Here is a 19,608-nt window from a genome sequence, read left to right on the forward strand (position 1 = left end):
TAATAAGGTGGTAGTGTGTGGCCCTTCAAGTTTACCTGCCTATTGTCTATATCAATCAGATATATTTTATATTTAGCATCAATATTTTGATATAATACAAACGTATAATTGTCTTATGACTTTACCATATTTTCCATGTACAACGCTGGTCAAACACAGTAAATATTAAAAAGGTCAAATTAGAGGTTTTTAGTTAATCTTAGCAAAATGGTTTTTGGTTCCACATTATTGCTGCCAATACAGCAGGTTAAACACATGGCTATATGTGGTATGAAGCATGTTTAACCCTCTCCATAGCGTGGTGTGTGGCGCACATGTGGGCTGGAGCCCGATGACCGTGTTGGGGTGGAGGCCACAAGTCGTACCTAAAAACACCACATATGCTTATTTTTTCATGCACACTCCAGACTGGGACCAAGATAGTCTCTTACATTTAAAACACACAGACCTCAAACCTACAAATTATTACATGCTTTCTGCATTAGACAAAATCTGATCCCCATGATTACCAGTAAATGTGGAAACCTATACAAGAGGGTGCTATACTGATCTGCACTCGGGTTGTAATCCACTTTTAAACATGGAGAGTGAGAGGGGAGAAAATAAAATAACTTTACAGATATTCTTTATTGAAAAAAAAATTCACAGGCCAAGTTATTTAAATAGTTTTAATTTAAATTTAGGTACAAAAAAAGGTTTTGTAGGATGTCCTAGAGATATGACCGCAGCATGGGCCAAGGACAAAATAAGCGTCTGAGAACCACAGTATAAGCATATATACAGAACAAATACAACCCTGTTCATCAGCGGTTTTCTAATATATTTTGCCTCCGAATAAATGGTGGCACCAATGAACTATCTTTTCCTTTCCTTCAGAACGCACATATTGCACACCCCCCAGGTCCTAAAACATGATCCTTATGATTAGTAGGTCATGAAAGCCATACGTAACATTTTCCCGTGGTTGGGGGACCCGAAATATACATTTTCCCCAACGAGCCAATAATTAAATCTCTTCTTCAGAAGCACAACGAGAATCTATTACGCCATTGCATGCAGCGCCACTAAATAGTGTTAATAGAGTTGTAAAGGAAATTTGCATGAAAATGTAACTTGTCTTGTTCCGGTGGGTAGCAGGCAGTCCCCAGATTTGGTAAGGAATATATCATTTGTGACATTTTACAAGAAGTATATGATCATCAGCCATAAGATAATAAATGCAGTGTCTCAAATCCCTATTTTACAAAAGCTGAATTAAATAATGAATGTAGAATTTCTTCAAAACTGTTGTATTTTGTCAACGAGCAAATACCTTGACTGCTCGTCACTATAATACCGCACATAAAGGACCCCCACTGACACCCTCCAACCTAACCATGCTGTCCGCAAATCTTAATCTGGTTTTAACCTCGTTGAATTTCAAAGTAATATATAAAACAATGCCTTTATATTCCTCAGATACACACTATCCGCAAAGGGATGAGCACTTTATTTTCCAAATAATATGTAAAAAGTAAGTTTCCCATCTGCACCGGATAACCTATTAAATGATCCGTAGTACAGAGACGGTCTTCTATCCGCTACCAGGATTCCTTCTAGAAATGTGATAACGTGCCCTCAATCCGTAGCACTGTTCCGTAAAATGCACTAAAATAAACCTTTAAAATATTGAATTTAGTTAATGGCCCATCGTAATTATTCGTCACAGCCTTCCCTATCCTTTCAATGGTTTTTAAAGAGGTTTTTACGTTTGGTTTGCCAAGAAATGTCTGCATCCGTATCTGACGGTTAAATGCTTCGCTACTTGCGGCAGCTGGTTGTAACGTACTATATTCTGGAAATACTGGCTACACCGTGTGTTTGTATGTGAAAGGTCCTTCTCTTTGGGAAAGGGCAGAGACCACCTAATCTCCGTTCTACTGCCCCCGATACTTGTGCCGCGCGGTAATCGCCGCTCTGCAGATTCAAACCCTACAGCCGACTCGTATTATATCCGTGACGTGTTTTGCCCAAACAGCCTTCCAAGGCTTAACCAAGCTGTTCATATTAACCAGCAGTTTGTTGGTTCGAGTGTCTTCTGGCCCAGCGATTAAATAATCTGTACCTTGAAAATAAAAAATAAAAAGGGAAAAGATTACTTATGGCGTCCTACAAATATTTACGTCCCAAGTAGCAAAATAACAACAAAACATTTTTAATATGTTGCAAAAAAAAAAAATCTGGATGTGATCCACGCAGAATCTTGAGCTTTGAGATCGCCCTGAAGGAAGCTGCTGAATGGGATTCAAAGTATCAAATTATTTAAAGTCAAATTTATTAAATGCAGACAAGACAATTGCCCAAGTATGTAAATTTTTTCTGGCATAAATATGTCTGCTGTGTTTTCTCCCAACTAAATCTGTCCACTGCTACCAATAAACCAGACCGGATCCAGAATTCAGTCGCTTATCTGCAGTTTCATGACCCGCAGACCAGATGCAACATGTTTAACCCTTATATATCCTTATCACTAATTTTCTACCTGTATTATAATTTTATGCTTTAAATCTCCTGTGGTGTAGATTATTACAACGTTCAGGATTATAGCGCACATACGGGGAAGCGCTGGCACCTGTAATAAAACTTTCATGAAATGTTTTATCTATTTAAAACACGTTATGTTTGTATCCCTCTGTAGTCATGGATGTGAAGCCCTACGGGTGGGCATCTTGATCGCAAGACAAGATGATGAGGAGAATTAGTGAATACAATGGCGATCTTTGGGAGAGGGGAAAGGACTAGACTGCCAGCTAACTTCACATGAACAGATTGATTCATTCAACTCAACTTCTGGAATGAGACTTTTGGACAAGAGACAGAAGCAAGTGATCTTGTGTCCCAACCAGCCCAGACCTGCGGAAACAGAAAGGGCGCTGTGTCTGTCAGCGATTTCTGGGACAGAATGCAAAAAAAAGTTGGCATTCGTGGCAAAATTCCACTTTTTACCCTTGTGTTGCTGAATTTGATCTGCGATGCAGTTTAGAGCCTGCTCTGCTGGCTTTCAAAAGGCCGGCTCCTCCTTTTGCCAAAAGTACAATAATGTGATGATTTATCAATTCACTTTGTTATGCCGAGAGGTTAATCAACTACTCGGAGCTGTCCGGTAAGTAGAAAATGATTCAGCTGTTTCTAATCTCGAACTTCACCAGACTGGAGGAATAAATTCATTTTCGATTGTTTTCTCGTGGATGCAAGAATAAAAAAAAAATCTCTGGTTCTCAAAGATCAAACCTGAGTCCTCCACTGCCCCCCCCCCCCCATGAACTTCACAAGCATTTTTGGGAAAAATATAAAAGATGTGTTTTGATTGGAAACAATAACTGTATATACCGATTTCTTATGGGAAAAAAATGACCCTTTGGATCCAGTGTCCTCCATTAATGGCACGCATTCAAACATGAGGACCACTGCTTGAGAACATTTAAACACTTATAAATAAAAGAAAAACATAACCGGCATCTAGAAGAACCCAAAACAACATTTTATATCGTGAAAATCTTCAAAATATTATATATATATATATCGTAAAGAGATTATCTGAGCCTAATGAGGCTTTAATGTTATGACCAAAGGACTTACCCGGATTTAGAATGGGGCAGGTGCAGCCGCGATTTGTCCAGGATTCGGGGTACAGGCTCCTGTTGTTCCGACTGATTTTAACTTTACTGGACTTCAGCACTTTCCTCACCTTCACCACAACTTCGGCATGGGTGCCCTTGTCATGCGCAGAGAGGATCCTTGCCTTTATCACTAGTAGAAAAAGTAATACAAAAACATATGTTTAACGGTTGAAGTGGAGCCATCGCTTTTGAGATATTTGCTTATGAAATAAGCTGAGAACATGTCTTGTCCCATCTTTGAGAAGATAGTAGGACCATCTTAACGGAACAAACCATGCAGAACACTGATACATTCGATGCAGCAACTAAAGAAAATGAATGTTAACAAAGCTCCGGGGTCTGACGGTTTTCACCCACGAGTACTTAAGGAGCTGAGTCAGGAAATAAGTGAACCTCTGTTTCTAATCTTCCGGGATTCTTTTCTTTCAGGAATTGTACCGGAGGATTGGAGGAGGGCGAATGTGGTTCCTATTTTCAAAAACGGTTCAAACTCTGTGGCCGGAAATTATAGACCTGTGAGCTTAACTTCCGTGGCTGGGAAAGTATGTGAAGGGCTGTTTAGGGATAATATTCAGGAATTCATTGGGAAGAACAGTATTATTAGCAAAAATCAGCATGGTTTTATGAAACATAGGTCCTGTCAAACTAACTTAATTGCATTCTATGAAGAAGTAAGTAGAAGTGTCGATCAGGGGGTTGCAGTGGATGGAATCTACTTGGATTTTGCCAAGGTGTTTGACTCGGTTCCAAACAATAGGTTAGAATTCAAACTGAAGGAAATTGGTCTAGATGCAAATTCTTGTTCTTGGGTAGAACGTTGGCTTAGAGATAGAGAACAGAGAGTTGTTATAAATGGTAAATTTTCAAGCTGGTCAAAAGTGGTAAGTGCTGTCCCTCAGGGTTCTGTTCTGGGACCAATTTTATTCAACATATTTATAAATGACCTGGCAGTAGGCGTTGAAAGTCATGTTTCTGTGTTTGCCGATGACACTAAACTCGGTAAAGTAATACAGTGCGAGCGGGATATTACAGTGCTGCAGAGGGATCTAGATAGACTGGGGGACTGGGCACACAAATGGCAGATGAAATTCAATGTAGATAAATGTAAAGTTATGCACTTCAGGGTACAGAACGCACAAGCAACCTACACCCTAAACGGTAGTGAATTAGTGATAACAACAAATGAGAAGGATTTGGGAATTGTTATAGACAACAAACTAGGCAACAATGTGCAATGTCAGTCTGCGGTTGCTAAGGCCAGTAAGGTATTGTCGTGTATAAAAAGGGGCATCAAGTCGCGGGATAAAGATATAATTTTGCCTCTGTATAAATCAATGGTAAGACCGCACCTTGAATATGCTGTGCAATTTTGGGCACCTATTCTAAAGAAGGATATCATAGCACTAGAAAGGGTGCAGAGGTGGCTACAAAATGAATAAAAGGAATGGAGCACTATAGTTATGAAGAAAGGTTAAGAAATTTAAATCTGTTTAGTTTAGAAAAATATATATTAGTTTAGAATATATATAAATATATTCGGGGCCAATACAAACCATTGTGTGGAAATCTGTTCATAAACAGGACTATGCATAGGACACGTGGTCATGCGTTCAGACTGGAAGAAAGGAGATTTAGACTAAAGCAGAGGAAAGGGGTTTTTTTTACAGTAAGGACAGTAAGGATGTGGAATTCTCTGCCTGCAGAGGTAGTTTTATCGGAGTCTGTACAGACGTTTAAACTGCAACTGGATGGATACCTGGAAAAACATCATATTCGGGGATATAATCTTTAATTATGGGGAAACGGCTTATTGATCCAAGGAGAAATCTGATCTGAAATAGTGCAAAATTGGAAAGAGCGAAACCGGGGGGGGGGGGGTTGCCTTCTTTTGGATCAACAGCAACAATTTAATTAATGTCTTTTTTCAGCCTATATAACTATGTAACTATGTATTCTTCCATTACTGGAGTGGAAAAGATGAGACTTCCTGACTTCCTCTACTGACTGCAGGAAGCATACTTAAGTACACTTAATGAGACACTTCTAATAAGTAAATTAAGGTTTAATGGTATTTTCTAATATTTAAAAAATAAACAACGTTTTTATATGGATCGGATACTGCCTGTCCTGTGATATTTAGGGAGAATATGTAGCTCCCGTTGCCATCTAATGATCTCTGTATTCCTATTGGCTGGTGGACGACTCTAATACCACCTTGACCAATAGCAAACCGAGGCCACTGGTTGAAACGTTCACATTAAAGCATATATTAGTACAACTTCAAAAAACAGCTCTGGATTTCTTCGGAGATACAATAAGCAGCATTTGGGGAAAAAACACTCTTTAATGAAAACATAAACCTAAAAGATGTATTTTAAGCATTGCTATTCCTTTAAACAGAAATATCATTTATTTATCTACTAAAATGAGTAAATGCTGCTATTGTTTTTATTTTTAAATGGTATACTCACCATATGCATATTTCATCTGGCAGAAATCTGCAACACTGCCAAGTATCTTCTCCTTACAAACGCACTTTTCTGGAGGAAAAAAAGAAAGAGGCTATGAGGCAAATAATCCTTCTCTAGACCTGAAGAGCTTACAATCTAAAACTGCTATGCTGTGGCTAAACATACTGCAGATTTTAGTTTCCCATTTCACACATAAGTGGCCCTAATATTTTTTTTCCAGCCAACCAATTAATTATTAAAAGTATATTAATTATAAATTAATTCACTATTAAAGTATGCTATTAAGTACAGTACCTGGGTGTCTCAAAGCTGAGAAGCCTTGTTCGCTGTTCCAGTTCCAGTCATCGTCGCTCTCATTGGCTGGCATTTCTATGACCTCAGGGATCTTTCCACCAATCGGAATGTTTAGTAAGTGCTCGGACTCGTGGCTGATGGAACATTAGATTAAAACGATTAACCTCCTGGTGGCTTGGTGCCACATGTCAACTGCAAATTAAATTCTGGCAAATGGTCAACAGGATGCCTCTTTGAACTTTTTTTTTCAACATACCTCCCAACTGTCTTGGTTTCTCAGGACAGTCTTGACTTTTGTCAAAGTGGAAAGATCCTCTGATCTTCCCTGACCAGCTGTAAAATCAATGAAGGTCTGGGCCCCATTGTGGCTCCCACTTGGCCACCTCTGGATACCACAAAGTGGCCTCTGCACCTGATTCCGCCCACTTCAGCATGCAACCCTCCCCCTCCCCGCCTCTAGCCACACCCCCAAAGCAGGTGTCCTGATTTGGATGCCTGAAATGTTGGGCAGGTATGGTCTCTTATGGTCTATAGCAGGGGTGTCCAACCTGCGGCCCTCCAGCTGCTGCAGGACTACATCTCCCATAATGCCCTTTCAGCTAAGGGGCTAGCTGCGGAGTATGGGAGATGTAGTCCTGCAGCAGCTGGAGGGCCGCAGGTTGGACACCCTTGGTCTATAGCATGCAGTATTATGCCCATTCAAACATGTTCAGTATCCATATGCATTATTCCCAGATTTTGTAAAATGGTTGTTTACCTGTTTCGACATTCTCCGGTGTCGGGATCGCAGTTCCGAGCGCATTCACAGGGGCTGCAGCCATTCTCGCCAAAACCCCAGTATCCCATCATGCAGCGGTCGCAGCGTGGGCCAGCCACACCGGGTTTGCAGTAGCAGAATCCTGTCCTGGGGTGGCATCTCCAGCTTCGATAGGAGGTTTCACCGGCTGATCCGATTGGATGACACTGGCATTCTGTTACAAAAAAAGATCATCAAAACATATTCTACACATACAATAAAATAAATAGATTGACTTGAAATTCATTGTGCCAATAATCATCATAATCAGTATAAATATTTATTGGCGCAGAAATCGTACATAGATGTTACGTGATGTATTTTAGAAGGATCAGGAGAATTATAAGCTTATCCATAATTTATGACAACCAGGACCCGAGAATGGAACAGGATCCAGGCACCGAGGATAAGATGCATCGTACTAAAATAAAGACAGATGTGATGTAACAGAGTAGCTGATCCGGACGATACAACCCTGGACAGACCTCTAATCACCTATTGTAAGGGGAGCAAATATTGATACGATAGGGCATTTTCCCATTAAAGGGGGTCTCCCACCTAAAGCAGGACTACCCCTATTTGGGACCCAAATCCACCTACATACACCCAATATCCATTCTTTTCCCCCAGAACTGGTCTTTATAATTTTAATAACGGATTAATAAATGGATAATTATATCAAATACATTTCCACAAGTACCTATAAGATTCCATACTTCCCACCACTCCCAATAATAATAATAATTATATATATATATATATATCCTTAGTTTCCTGATAGCTTTCTGTTAATCTGGGTGTTTTTGTAACTTGGGATAAAATGATACTGATAAAACACACAGATAATGCAAATATACAGCTTTCAAAAGTATGTATTTTATGAAAACATACTGTATTATGAAAACTACACGGGGGGAGGGCTGGCACCTTCTTGCCCAGGGGGCATGTAAATTCAAGTGGCCACATCGGCCCTTTGCCCTGTGGTAGCTAACATATGCACTGGCACACATCTTAACATACACTATCACGCTAACATGCATACGCACACTTTGGACCGGCCCAGGGGGGTAATTGCCACCCAGGGGGGTAATTGCCACCCTGCCCCCACCCCCCCAGCAGCCCGCCCTTGGTACCACTATAGGTTTTTAAAGTGGTGTAGATAAAAAAACATCTATCACGCTGGCACAGTGTGCCTCTCCGGCAGCATGCAGGTTAAACACGGTGCAAAAACAAAAGAAGATCTGCTATTAAAATAGATCAGGCTTCTCCCCGGCAGCTGCGTTCCGCACACACAGGCACGCTGGATTACAGGGCAGAAAATAGCCAAGATTTAATTGAATGAACATTCCTAATGCCCCAGATGTAGCACAGAAGGAGACAGAGGCTTAAGGGAACAAAGCGCTGGCATTACAGAGCCCGTGACTAGTAATGCACTGTTCTTTGTGAAAAGCCTAGTTCTACATGAATCATATCACACTATATCAAAACCCAGGAATCCGCTGTTGTGATGTGGCTGTAGGGCAGGTGTGTGTCCGGCTGCGGACCCTCCTTTTATCTCTGTCTGCTTTGTGCCTGAATGCTCGGATGAACGGCAGAGACGGTATTTTTCTTAAATCCAACATTTTACGGTTCTGTGCGCTAAATAACGCCACGGAATGGTCTTCACAGATTAAAATATGTAATGTATATGTATTAAAATCTAGCCTTATGGGTATATCATGAGAGCAGCCTTCTTAACATTCAGGATTTGCTTGACTAGCCCCCTATGAAGTTATCGCTCCTTTTTCATTAAGTTGCTGATTGTTGCTGGTTGGGTGGTTCTAGCAGCCGTTACAAGGGTGGCATGACGGGAAGGGGGGGGGGGGGGGCAGAATATTAAACAGATAATCCTGGCTCTGCCACATGTAGCCATATTAAGGTAACCTTTGAAACTAAGTATCTCCAGAAATCATAAGTTATATGTAGTTTTAATAAGTACACAGTTCAGCTAAAAAGTTTTAATGGCAACTGTTTCTCTTTAATAGCTTTCCTGGCCCACAGACCTGTCTTTCATACATAGAAACATTAGCTGTGGCCCCGTACCAACATCAGGGGCAATTAATTCCATACTCTCCCTCCCCAACGTTTCAGGTGCGTGAAGCAGGACACCTTCATTGGGGGTCATGGTTAAACGATGGGCTGGGGCAGGACCATCATCATGTTGAGGCATCTTGAGATGTATTGAAGCAGAACCCCAGGTTATGATGACATATCATGGTGGCCTACTTTAAAACATTGCGAGGTGGACACTCTGGGGGCCGAGATTGAGGTTTTAGCTCTTTAGAAAGAAAGCATTCAGCATATTTCAACTATTTCAAGTGATGGTATTTAGAAGAATAATGCATTTTGTGCCGCACCTGTGCACATGATTGGGATTTTCAGGGCAGTAGAACCCTGTGATACCCTCATAACCAACAAACATTCTGAGCATCGGGGGAGGAAAGAGGGGCATCAGGGGAGGAAAGAGGGGCAGAGGGAATTGGGTCTCAAAGAGGGACTGTCCTGTGTGGTATAATACTGTATGTTGGGTGGCTCTTGGTATCAATATACATGTATGAAAAACAGGACTATCATGGGTGTTTGAGGTGGCCAACAAAGATTGAATTCATGTCAAAACCTGATTGAGGTTTGATTGAGGTTTCTACCTCCACTACCTTAACAAACTGGATAAACAGCTGGTGCAACGCAAGGACGTGGTGGGATAACACCGTGTCATTTAAAAGAATCCTCATTTGATTTGATTGCAGCTGGCATCCAATTTTTTTTTTGCGTGAAAAAAGTGAGAAAAACCAGTATAGGGAATAAGATAGTGAATGGTAGGAATAATCAACCTTAATGACTTCCTGGTGTATCTGGAACCACAGCTGCAACCCTTAAGCAACACTCTCCGGGTGTTGAAGCAATACAGAAAAAAGTCCACTAGGGGGCGCTCGTGTGTTCCATTCAAATGCAAAATAAAACAAAGAGAAAATATATATAGTGTAGGAGTAAAACAGTATGTTTTGCCCTGCGTGTCGCAGATTTCCCACTCACAGTGTATTGATGGAGTTCAGTGCGTCATAGAAAGGGCCTTGAGGTCCATATGCCAGGATATAAACCGAGAAGACAAACCAGAAAAGGATCCAATAGTGTGTAAAGTATAATTTTTTTTCACAGCTCTTACCTTTGCAGGCGGTTGGGGAGCTGAGAGGCTCCGAGTGGTCTCTGTAGTACCCCGTTTTACACCTCTGGCAGCGGTACCCCTCCGTGTTGTGCTGGCAGTTTTCGCAGATCCCTCCGCTTCTCTTTCCCGAGGACAGCCAGAGGCCAAGGTCAAAGCGGCAGCTGTGCGCGTGGTTGTGACAGCGACAGCCTAACCAACAAACACATGCGCAAAAATACATATCAAAAGGAGCAGAGCTACGGAAAAATACTAAGTCTTCCACTGTCTATGGACAAATCTGTATCACCAACCAATAAGAGTTAAGCAAGACTGAGATTCTGTCTCCCATTGGATGGCGCCAGACATTCTAGCAGTTTTGTAATAATTCTTTAAACCTGATATTTAGTTATTTTGAATGTAATTTGAGTCCCTGGCGGCCACTAAGAGAGGCGGGAAGAATGTCTTCTGAATCATAGGTCCACACTTACGTTGGCATTCATTTGGAGCCCCTGCCTTTCCATCTGCTGGCCTCCAGGGCTGGTCGTTGTATAAGGGAGCGCACTTTTCGCAATGATCTCCCGCTGTGTTGTGTTGACACACGCATTTGCCGTGCACCTGATCACAGACATAAGAGTAAAACGTTACATGACATCGATTTATAAAGAGCCAGCAGATCCCATAGTGCTGTTACAGTAAGGGCCAATGTCAGACATACCATTACAGAAGGACCCTGCTCTTGTGAGCTTACAATCCATTAGTTGGTTGAGGGGGAAGTGAGATCATAGGACAGGACTGCTTGGGTTAGTGGATTGTGACAGTGATAGGTGGCCACGGTGGATGTCTTCTTGAGGATACTGGTGGAAGGTGTCAGGAGGGAAGGTTGTACACTTATAATATAGAATAGGTGAGTCTTTTAAATTAGAATAAGTAGGAGACAGTCTGACGGAACAAGGTAGGAAGTTCCAGAGAAATGCTTTAGCATCGGTGAAATCCTGAACACGCGAGTGGGAAGAGCTAATAACAGTAGAAGAGAGACGCAAGTCATGGGAAGAGCGAAGAGGGTGGTCAGTCATTAAGGGTGAATTTTATTTAGGGAGCCAAAGCAATGGTATGGCTGCAGATGAAGGAAATTAACGTGATGGGATACAAAAACATGTTAACCATTAATATACATATATATACAGGGCCGGCCTTAGGGGTGTGCGACCTGTGCAGCTGCACAGGGCACCATGGCAGCAGGGGCGCCTGCCCGGGACTTAAATTAAAACATTGGGTTTTTTTTTAAACTTTATTTAACATCCTTCATGTTAAATAAAATTAAACAAAAAACGACGCTTTAATTTAAGTCCCCGGCAGGGGCTCGTGAGGTTTTAAGCAACCACTCGGCGCCCCTTATTCTCCGTGACTCTGTCGCGTTGCCGGCATTTCATGTTGAGCGTCTGAATATGACATCATATTCCGGCGCTCAACATGAAATGCCGGCAGAGCGGGAAGACGGATGCCTCCCGCTCCCACCGCAGGACTCCGGAAACAAGGTAAGTGAGGGTATTGAGAAGTAGGGAGAGGAAGTAGATAGTGAGAAGGGGCAGAGGGGGGGGGGGTAGTGAGAAGGAGCAAATGGGGGGGTAGTGAGAAGGGGCAGATGGGGGGAGATAGTGAGAAGGGGGCGCCAGAACACTTAAGGCCGGCTCTGTATATATATATATATATATATATATATATATATACACACACACCGGTATATACATACAGAGACATAATATACTATAAAAATCATTCTTCAGTATATAGCATTCTTGTTTATATATACAGACCATTAATGAATATTAGAAACGAGTGATGCTGGTTTCTAAAATGAATTCTACCCGACTCTAGAATGAAGGAGCCTTGCCTGGTTTGTATCCTAATCAGTTCCAAATTCCGTTTAGCCTTTTCCTTTTTAAACCTGCCCGGAGTTAGTGCAGAAACAGCCCTTTGGTGCCGGCCTCCCCCGGGGCTGAGCCTACGCCGCTGCCTCCGCCTGGGATGTTTTCATCTAGTTAGAAGTTGTGATTTTATTATTTTTTTTTCCCTTCCTCCAGCTGTTCTTTGAATCGCCGACCCAACTGCAGAGCGGCATCGTGCCTGGAGGTCACCAAGCCTGGCACAGCTTAGATCAGATAGTTTGGATACCCTGCTAGGGGGGATTATCAAGGGAAAGGCACAAGATGTTTGAACAAGAGATAACTTTTGGAAATGGAAGGGGGGTTACGGAAGGAATGTGAGCTACAGCCACCAAGAAACGCTTAGTATAAAAACAAGCTTTACCTTGGGTGACCTGGGGACAGGACACCGAGTGTAAAATATTCCACAGAGGCAACAACGCAAAGTGGGGCGCTCGTTTATTAGGAACCCCAATAAAGTATTAAAAACGGATCCGTCGCTTTTCACTTATCTGACGTCTATGAACTAAAAAAAACCTAAATAGCTCTGCAGATTCAAATGAATAACATATCTTTAATTAAAACCCACTTGAAAGATATGCCTATTCCTCCTCGTTAAGTTATCTCTCTCCCGTTAAGTGGCTGATTGTTGCTGATTGGTTCAAACAGCCTTTGAAATAAGGAGAAGGGAGAGAACTTCAGGACTGATAAGTGATCAAATAACGCTGGCTCTGTCATTCTAAGCCACAGAGCTCCTATGAGTTAAATTACTCTTTTTTTACTAATTGCCAAAAAGAACAAGTTTAAAGGTAGTTTTAATGAATTCATTTAGTTATGCTAAAAGCTGTCCCTCTTCAACAATCATAAGCTATCACAGCTATGGTTATTGTTAATGTGTTGGTGTTGTGTTAGCTGTAGGGAAGAAACATTGACAAAATGATACAAATATATCCAAAATGATACAAATATATCCAAAATGATACAAATATGTCCTTTATTGGCTACTGTTTCTTTTTATCATGGAGAAGATTCCTTGTGTTTTCTATCAGGCTTTTCATACAGAATTGTTTTGCAGAAACCAATTTCGTATGGAGTGGAATATTATATATTTGCACAATAAGCACAATATTTAATGTTGTAAACATCTGTGTAGATAATCAGTTTGCATTAAATCAAAACTTCTTGTTATATTTCTTATAGACTGGGTTGGATTTATAAAGAAGACATATTTAGGTCATTTCTTGCTGTTCTATCTTAAGCGCTTTTGCCTCTTTTTGGGAACATACTAAATGCTGCATATTGTGAGTCTATCGACTATTGGAAGAAGCTGGAGCTGATGCATGGGTTGGTCAGAATTTATTGGAACATTTTGGGAAAGCCACTTGAGCTTTTCTTTATATGTCTAATTTGCGATGCCCCCCATAGCCCAACCTATGGACTATAGTGGTGGACTATAGTGTTGTGCCCATCTCCTGGCTGGTAGGTAAATGTGACATCAGTTAGAAAGTCCTTTGGGTTCCATTACTGGGGCCACTCCAATCTATCTTTCCCAACATCTCATTTAAATTCTTCTGTGGTTTGTGTCGCTTTCCACGTATTCTGTGTAGATTACCTCCCAGGAACCTAAAATTGATCTCTAAAATGTAGGAGTAACTGGTTTTCTCTTATACCAGATAGAAAGAGACTGGTCACAGCTCAGTTTGCCCGTGCATCTAATTTCTTCCGCAAATGAGTGTGCCATGGAGATGCAGACATTACTCACCATGATCTCTGTTCCTTGGGTGCGTTCTGTCTGCTCGCACTCCTCGGCGTGCCCATTGCAGAAGCAGCTCCCTCTTACTATTAGGTCGTAGATGGCATAGTGAGCAAATCTCTGTGGTTTTTCCTGGTGCACAGCCTGGCACGGACATTCCTGTCTCTTTAAAAGAAGCAGCCTCAGGTTGGTCATTTTTAGCAGGTCCTGAGCCTGAAGGCTGTATGGATCCTCAATCCGATTCGCTGGGGTTAAAGCTCGAAATATGACCTGAAGAGATGGCAGAGGACATTTTATTGTCAGTAGGGCATCAGAGATTCACATTCATCAATTACTGCGACATTCTGTGAAACTTAATAAATAGAAATTGTTTATGAAATAACTACTGAACAAATAGACAATTGTCCTATGGCAGCAAATGGGGATTTGCCATGAGACAAATAGAAGTTCTTCCCCAGCGCCATACTGGATTCTAACCTAATTTTCCTACACATCTTTTGGGATGTCTAAAGTCCTTGATTCCTGTTCTGGGATTCAAGGATCAACACAGCTTCCCAATGCTGAAATACAGTAACTTTGGACATTCAACTACTGTTTTTAATTCTGTCATTTACCTCTCCCCTGGAGCAAGGCCAGGCACTGGAATATCTAGAGGTACACAATGAACCCTCTTCCAAGAGGTCATCTTGAAGACCAAATGTGGCTGTGCAGTTGGTAGCAAAATATTTATAAGGCCTCCAAGTCTTGCCATGGTCATTTGACCGCTCCAGGACCATAGCAGCCGGACGGGGAGACTTGAAGACCATAATAACATGTGTCAAGTAAAATTCCGTCTCGAAATCCAGTCTTATCTCCTCCCTAAGTATGCCTTGGGCAGACTGCCACCAGGTTGCGGGACTTGAGAAGACATCATCTGTCATATGAGAAGGTGGGTGTGAATTCTCTGGCTGGTTGACACTGCACTTGGTGCATCTTGGTAGACCACAAGAAGACTGTAACCTCTGGTATGGGTGGTGTTGAGGGTAGAAACAGTACAGTTCACTGACATTCTTCCCACAGGTTGTGAAGGTGGTGGGTGTTCGACCTGTGGCAAGGTTCCCAACAGGTGGGTTGCAAGAATGGCCATCACATCTGAGGCTGTGCACCTTACCAGTATCTGTGAACGACCAGAAGAACAACATTACAATAGATTTCCTTTCCACTAGTGGAGAACCAGACGTTGGTAGAACTTGAAGACGCTCAACTTGGCCTTTGCCCACTTTGACCCCACAGTGTTAGTAAACTGCGAACATCGTTATCTGTTTTAAAACATTTTTATCAAAAATATCTTATTTCTGAAAGAAAAAAAATATATAAATGATCTGCAAATAAATATGTAGCTATCAGCTTCATATGTCACAACATGCCTGCCTCCTACGATTACCATAGTATTGCTACTGTAGGGTTATTACTATTGTACCAGACCGTAGGTTAAATACTGGTTACGGACCCAAAACCATTTATCGTGCATAATTCTTTTTTGTCGTTTTTCCTTATATATAGGATTATTGTATACTAACATTATTATTGTTTTCAACGGATATTCCAATAACAAAAAAACACTCAAGAAGCTGACAATATAAGGTGAATCATAAATAGTGATTGTTTGCAGGACGCGTGCCGGTGTCATATCAGCGAAGTGCGGATACACGGTCATTCATAGCCTGGTATGGAAAAAAGGCGGGCGTCAGACGGCTCCGAGTACAGGGAGAGATTTTCAATAATTCATAAAATGCTGATCACTGGAAATGGAGCCTTATCTCTTTGGGAGCTGCTGTTGCATACACTGATTCCCTGACCGCGGCAGCTGAAACCAACCATTCTCCAGTAATTAGCGAGCATCCTGTCTCGTAACCCCCGGGATCAGCCAGGGTACCGCTCTATCTCATTAACCCCTACGCCGCCGGATAGATAGAGATACCTTGCAAACAAAAGAGGCGTGCCCTTAATGGAGCCGTCTGTGAAACGATGGTTTTTAGCTTTAAACGCACGGTACTTTAGTCATGTTTTATACAGAAAATAATAAAATTCAACGATCACAGTTTTTAAGGGCATCATCAGAATGTTCCGTATATAGGGGGTTACGGAAAAGCATCCCACCCCATCTGACCCTTTCTTGGTCCTTTTAGTCAATGGATAAAGATGATTGTTGGTTTTGATGTCATATGCGATATTTCATTATATTGCAGTTTAATGTCAATGTTGTGCCAATAATAACACAGTTAAAGGGCTATTAAAGGATGTGTCTTTTTGACAACATTTTTTTTTTTTAGAATGTACCGTAGTTTTGATGCATTTATTGGTTCATACACTTTTTTGCAACATTTTAAAATGTTTTCAATGAATATAAACCACCATCTTTTATCCTACTAATATTGTATCTTATAAAGGCCGAATATATTGCCATAAAATACTTCCATAAGACTAACTAAATCAGCTGTTCCAGCTTCTTTGCCAATATTCGTCTTTTCCACTGGCGTTCTGTGGAATCTGGGAAATCCTGTGTTGGTCTTTGTGTTCCTCGGTCTCCTTCCTAATAAAACTGCCATTGAGCGTCACTTGGGGCAAGTTAATGCTCTCTGTAAATGTATTGTTGATCTGCCGGGTTCCCTGGGGTTCGAAGTTGGGTCGGAATCTGCCCTAATCGATAAAAAGTAGTAGAAGTGCTATTTTCTGATTTCATTTGTTTGGTTAGTTAATTAGTTCATTTAGTCACTAAAATATTGGATGGAGAGAGCTGCCATCTTGAATTGCTCAATACACAACGGGATACGTAATCTATGATGCAATCATCAAATGGTTAAAATGTATAAAAAAGTTTTATTATGAAAGCGATTAAATGATTTATCATCTCAAAGACAAAATCAGCGATAAAAGTTCACTACCAGCTATGATCTCACTTGCCTTCAATTATTATAGATTTAATTTCTTGCCTCCCAAATTAAGATTTACACTAATTAAAAAAAGGCTAAAACGATGTCTAAATGTTATTGGGTTTTTTTAAAGGCATATATTTTTTAAACTCTGTTTCCACTTCCATTATCTGTCTCTTGTGCTTAGAACATGACTTACGCCAGCATGCACCGGACCTCCTCGTCCTGATTGGATAATCATTTTTTTATGTTTTTTGTAACACAGCATACATTTTTTCTTTTTTCAATTAATTGAATTTAATTAATTTAATGAATTACCTAATTTTAATTAGGTAGTTGATCCAGTTCAAAAGCAGTAGTTTTGGAATAAAAGGTAGATGGTATACATATCTTAGAATAAATACCGAATACAGACTTTTTTCTAGCAAATGAATCCAAGTATTTTTTTTTTATTTAAATAATATTTTTTTTTATTAAATAGAAGAATATATGTTAAGACAATATAATGGTGTCTAATCGGTATCTCTAGGGTATAACAAAGCTAAAACCCAGCAAGAAGCACGTTATCCCAATGCAGAACATATAAAAAAAAATTGAACTTTATTATTAATATCATTTATTGTTTTTATATAGCTCCATCATATTCTGCCGCGCTGTACAATGGGTAAACCGGGCATAATAACAATTTGGACTTACAAAAACACAATGTAAGGGGGGGGGGCTGCTCAAATGGGCTTACAATTAATTTTTAACAGTCACGGAATATTTCACTTGGACAATTAACATACACAGAAAAAATGCCCCCAAAAATAATAAAAATAAAAAATAAGAAATAAAAAAAAAAGCAGTAGAATCATGGATATGGGAATTTGCAGTGCATATACCTCTAGTAGGAACAAAGATCTGGAATATAAAAAAAAATCATTTTAATTATGACAGCTTAATAGATCTGTAAATCCGTTAAAATTTGATATTTCCCTACCTTCTTCAGTCTGCACAAGGATAATCCACTCCAGGAGGACAATGAAGACAAGTCCCTTGTTCTGCATGTCAAGAAATGTTCCTCAAACCCTGGGGAATATCAGGACTGATGAAGGTTGATGTGAAGAGTCCTTAGAGCTGCATACCCCTTGAGACTTGTCACCCAAGGAGTGAGTGTCTTCTGGTTGGCACTGTTAGTATTATTGGCCAAGAGTCACCTTCATAAGAAGTCACACTTTGAGCTTCATCTTCTTTTTTTATTTTGCTCCTGTGATCCAATTTGTTTCTGAAGTTATCCTCCCCTTTCTTCACATGTTTCTCATGATTCTTGCAGCCTTGATCCCCCTCTAAACTCCTCCCCACTCACTCCCTGTACATCAGCCAATATATACAGAGAGTAAATTAATTTGGGTTATATTAGGATTAAAGTTTTTTTGAAAACAAACAAAAAAATTGATTTTCTTGTGATATCTCCTCTTCTCTTATATACAGCACCCCAAAGTATACATGTAGACAAACAAATCCTGCCTAGACTATTTTTATTTAGTAATATTTATCTATGTGATGTTATCTTGAAACCTTACTCATTATGAGTCCTGGTCCTGAGAAATAATGACAGTCTCTTGGTGATCCTCTATTCTCTCTCCTTGAGATGCTGTATGGTTTCCTTATCTCCGCTGCAAGCAGGGCTGTCAGTTACACTTCTCTTCTGGATGCTGTTGTCTCTTTAAATTAAATGCCCGACACGTGGGTGCAGGCTCCGCCCACTCTGTGGAATGTGACTCAACGTCGCACCCTGCTGGATATCTTGTATACTGCTAGCACCTGCAATATTCACAAGAGGCTTGTTACAGAATCTGTATAATCCTTTTCATGTTATAAAAATATTAAACCTCAAAATATTGTTATAAAAATATTAAACATCAAAATATTGTGTAACATTTAGTTACATTAAAGCCTTTTATTTAACCATTAATTGCTGAAGTATTGGTAGTAACAATGCAGTAAGTAAGGCAGCAAGGGGTCTTGGGGTTATCTACAAAGGTATACCAATCTCACAAATGCTAATTCAGTTGGGTTTTTGGCCAAGAAACCCCCCCCAACAAATACTTATACATAATGTGTGGTGTGCATCCTACCTTGTGTACTTGTGTACAAGGATCCTTGTGTCTGTCACCAGGGAAAGGCTTCCGGCCCAGGGGGCATGTAAAGACAAGTGGCCCAATCAGCCTCTTGCCCTTCACCCAGGTAACTAACATACACTGGCACACATATTTGCATACACTAGCACACTTATATACTCATGTTAACACGCATACACACTCACAAACACACAAATACACACTCACACATACTCTGTCTCAAACTAACACTCCAACACTCACTTGTGCTAACACAACCCCTCTCACACACACTTGCACATACCCACTCATTCTTACACACATACACTTGCACATAAACGTTCATGCTAACACACACACTTGCACATACACTCTCACTCTAACATACATACACACATAAATATTCACTAATCACTAATAACTCAATAATCAGCCCTTATTTCTTGAGCCACAGGGCAAAATCTCAGGTGTAGTCATTGATACATAAGAAAGGTATACGAAAATGCCCATAACGAAGC

General features: G+C 40.6%; 1 protein-coding gene across 1 annotated transcript; it reads right to left on the reverse strand.

Annotated features, from left to right (window-relative positions):
* Positions 1-281: 281 nt before the first annotated feature.
* On the reverse strand, positions 282-18,037 carry LOC149273220 (netrin-4-like). The gene is made up of 11 exons (XM_089506580.1): positions 17,971-18,037; positions 14,691-15,232; positions 14,086-14,346; positions 10,890-11,016; positions 10,423-10,611; positions 7,182-7,395; positions 6,425-6,558; positions 6,131-6,199; positions 3,619-3,789; positions 1,971-2,104; positions 282-365 (listed from the first exon to the last, which is right to left on the reverse strand). Exons 1-11 carry the CDS (start codon positions 18,035-18,037, stop codon positions 282-284), a joined length of 1,992 nt encoding a protein of 663 aa, XP_089362706.1.
* Between the last annotated feature and the right edge of the window lie 1,571 nt (positions 18,038-19,608).

Source organism: Sceloporus occidentalis, unplaced genomic scaffold (genome assembly GCF_023333645.1).
Source record: "Sceloporus occidentalis isolate IW3139 unplaced genomic scaffold, rSceOcc1.0.p SCAF_395, whole genome shotgun sequence".
Taxonomy (NCBI): domain Eukaryota; kingdom Metazoa; phylum Chordata; class Lepidosauria; order Squamata; family Phrynosomatidae; genus Sceloporus; species Sceloporus occidentalis.